The sequence below is a fragment of the Mandrillus leucophaeus genome, unplaced genomic scaffold (genome assembly GCF_000951045.1).
Source record: "Mandrillus leucophaeus isolate KB7577 unplaced genomic scaffold, Mleu.le_1.0 Scaffold395, whole genome shotgun sequence".
In the NCBI taxonomy this organism is placed as follows: Eukaryota; Metazoa; Chordata; class Mammalia; order Primates; family Cercopithecidae; genus Mandrillus; species Mandrillus leucophaeus.
In genome coordinates this window covers 2,872,527-2,874,475 of record NW_012104198.1, presented here as the reverse complement: position 1 = coordinate 2,874,475, position 1,949 = coordinate 2,872,527, and the positions used below count along the sequence as shown (strand labels likewise).

At 49.4% G+C, this 1,949-nt stretch overlaps 1 protein-coding gene across 2 annotated transcripts in view; it reads right to left on the bottom strand.

Moving 5' to 3' along the window:
* Positions 1–1,949, bottom strand: part of LOC105547735 (protein SSX2-like) — a 10,557-nt gene that overhangs the window by 8,061 nt on the left and 547 nt on the right. For both annotated transcript variants that reach the window (XM_011991436.1, XM_011991435.1), the window contains exons 2-3: positions 967–1,055; positions 415–529 (exon numbers count right to left, since the gene is read on the bottom strand). In XM_011991436.1, coding sequence (XP_011846826.1) covers positions 415–529; positions 967–1,035 — 184 coding nt within the window. In that variant the 5' untranslated portion in view covers positions 1,036–1,055. The remainder of the gene's footprint in view (positions 1–414; positions 530–966; positions 1,056–1,949) is intronic.

The following is a 1,949-nucleotide window of genomic DNA, read 5'->3' as shown; positions in this document are numbered from 1 at the left end:
AAGAAAGAAAGAAAGAAAGAAAGAAAGAAAGAAAGAAAGAAAGAAAGAAAGAAAGAAAGAAAGAAAGAAAGAAAGAAAGAAAGAAAGAAGGAAAGAAAGAAAGATGCAAGCCGACAGAAGGAAGGTAGGGACAGTGTGGGGATGCCGGGATGCCACAGAGACACTTGGACTCATCCGAACAGACGCCTAAGGGAGAGAAACGTGCAGGATCCTGGTCTGAGCTCCACTGTTGCCAGCCCTTGCCCTCAGCCCTGACGGGATACAAAAGAGCAAAACACCCAGAAGCTGCCTTGCGATTTTTCCCTGCACAAAAGGAAAACGTGGGGTACCTTCTGCAGTCTAAGAAGTAGCCAAAGCAAGAAAAGGGATGCTCATGTGTCCCCAGACTTGTCTGTACCTAGAACTTTCTGTTACCTAGTTTAGTCATGACCTCATACTTTCTCTTCATATACACATAGATGATTTTCTCTGAGGTTTTCATCTTTTCCCACTCTTTCTTAGGGAAGTATTTGGCAATATCATCAAAGGCCTACAGAAGAAAAGAAAAGCAATTCTGGCAGTGACTCAGCTAGGCATGTCTGCCATTCAGCTGGAGCCGCTTCCTGTGTGCTGGATCTGGGAAGTGGAGATGATAATTCGTCCTGGTTGATGTCATGGCTAACTGAGACAACATCAGGGACCTACCCTAGCTTCTCCCCTGCCACACAGTAGAGCTTTAATGCTGCTGGCTGGCTCTCGTCCCACTTCCTGAATGGAATAAGAGTCACCAAATATAGTGCACTGTCACAGACTTGTCTCCAGGGATGCTAGGTGATGACAGAGCAAGGGTGGGAGGCTCCTAAGGGTCCAGATCTCCCCCAAGACCCTGCTCCTTGTCCCCAGTATCTCTATCCTCCCCTCCTCAGAAACCTGCTCACCCCACACTGTCTCCTGGGTCACTATTATACCCTCTCCAGGTCACCTCACCTTTTGTATCTTCTCTGGTATTTGAGCACCAACCCTAGGTCTCCTTGCAAAGGCGTCGTCTCCATTCATGGCACCAGGAGCAGTCTGACCTGCAAGAGAAACAGCCTGAGACTTTCCAGCCACAGGACCTTTGGTCCTGTAGAGGGAGAAATCAGTGAAGGCCGGCCACACTCTGTCACCTGGAATCAGGTGCTGCATTTCTCCATCCGGGGCTTATCTCTCCCTAAGTAAGGACATGGGGGGAAGTCAGGTGTAAACAGGGAGCCAGGGGTCTCTGGAAGAAGTAGTGATTGGGGATGACAGGTTTCCTATGGGCAAAGCCGCCTTGAGTCTTTGGGAGGGGGTTGGCTACTGTTGTTAGTAGTTTCCCTGGGGCTAGGCTTACCCTGAAAGATGTACAGACCCTTGTTCCGGAGGCAGGGATGTGACTGCGTAATTGTGTTGAGTGGGGGCGTTCTGACCCTGCCACTCAATAAATAAAGGAAGGGAAGTGAGTCCCAGAGATAACATGGTCTCCCTGGTGATGGATCCAATCAGGCAGAGGGATAGGGGGTTCTGTTCTGTTGAAGAGAAATGAGCATGGCTAATATGAACGGATTTAGAGGGTATTACTGGGTGATCTGTACATTATTAGAAGAAGAGAGGTAGAATATCTCAGACTACAAGAGCCCACCAACACTAAGAGAGAATGTGGGGAGTTTTAAGATGCAGCAATCAGCCAGACGCCATGGCACACACCTGTAATCCCAGCACTTTGGCAGGCTGAGACACACAGATGGCTTGAGCCCAGGTGGTCGAGACCAGGCTGGGAAAAATAGCAAAACCCTCGTGTTTACAACAAACACAAAAAATTAGCTGGGGGTGGTGGAGCAGGCCTGTACCACCCCAGCACTTTGGGAGGCCAAGGTGGGCGGATCGCTTGAGCCCAGGAGCTTGAGACCAGCCTGGCCAATATACCGAAACCATCTCTACTAAAACACCAA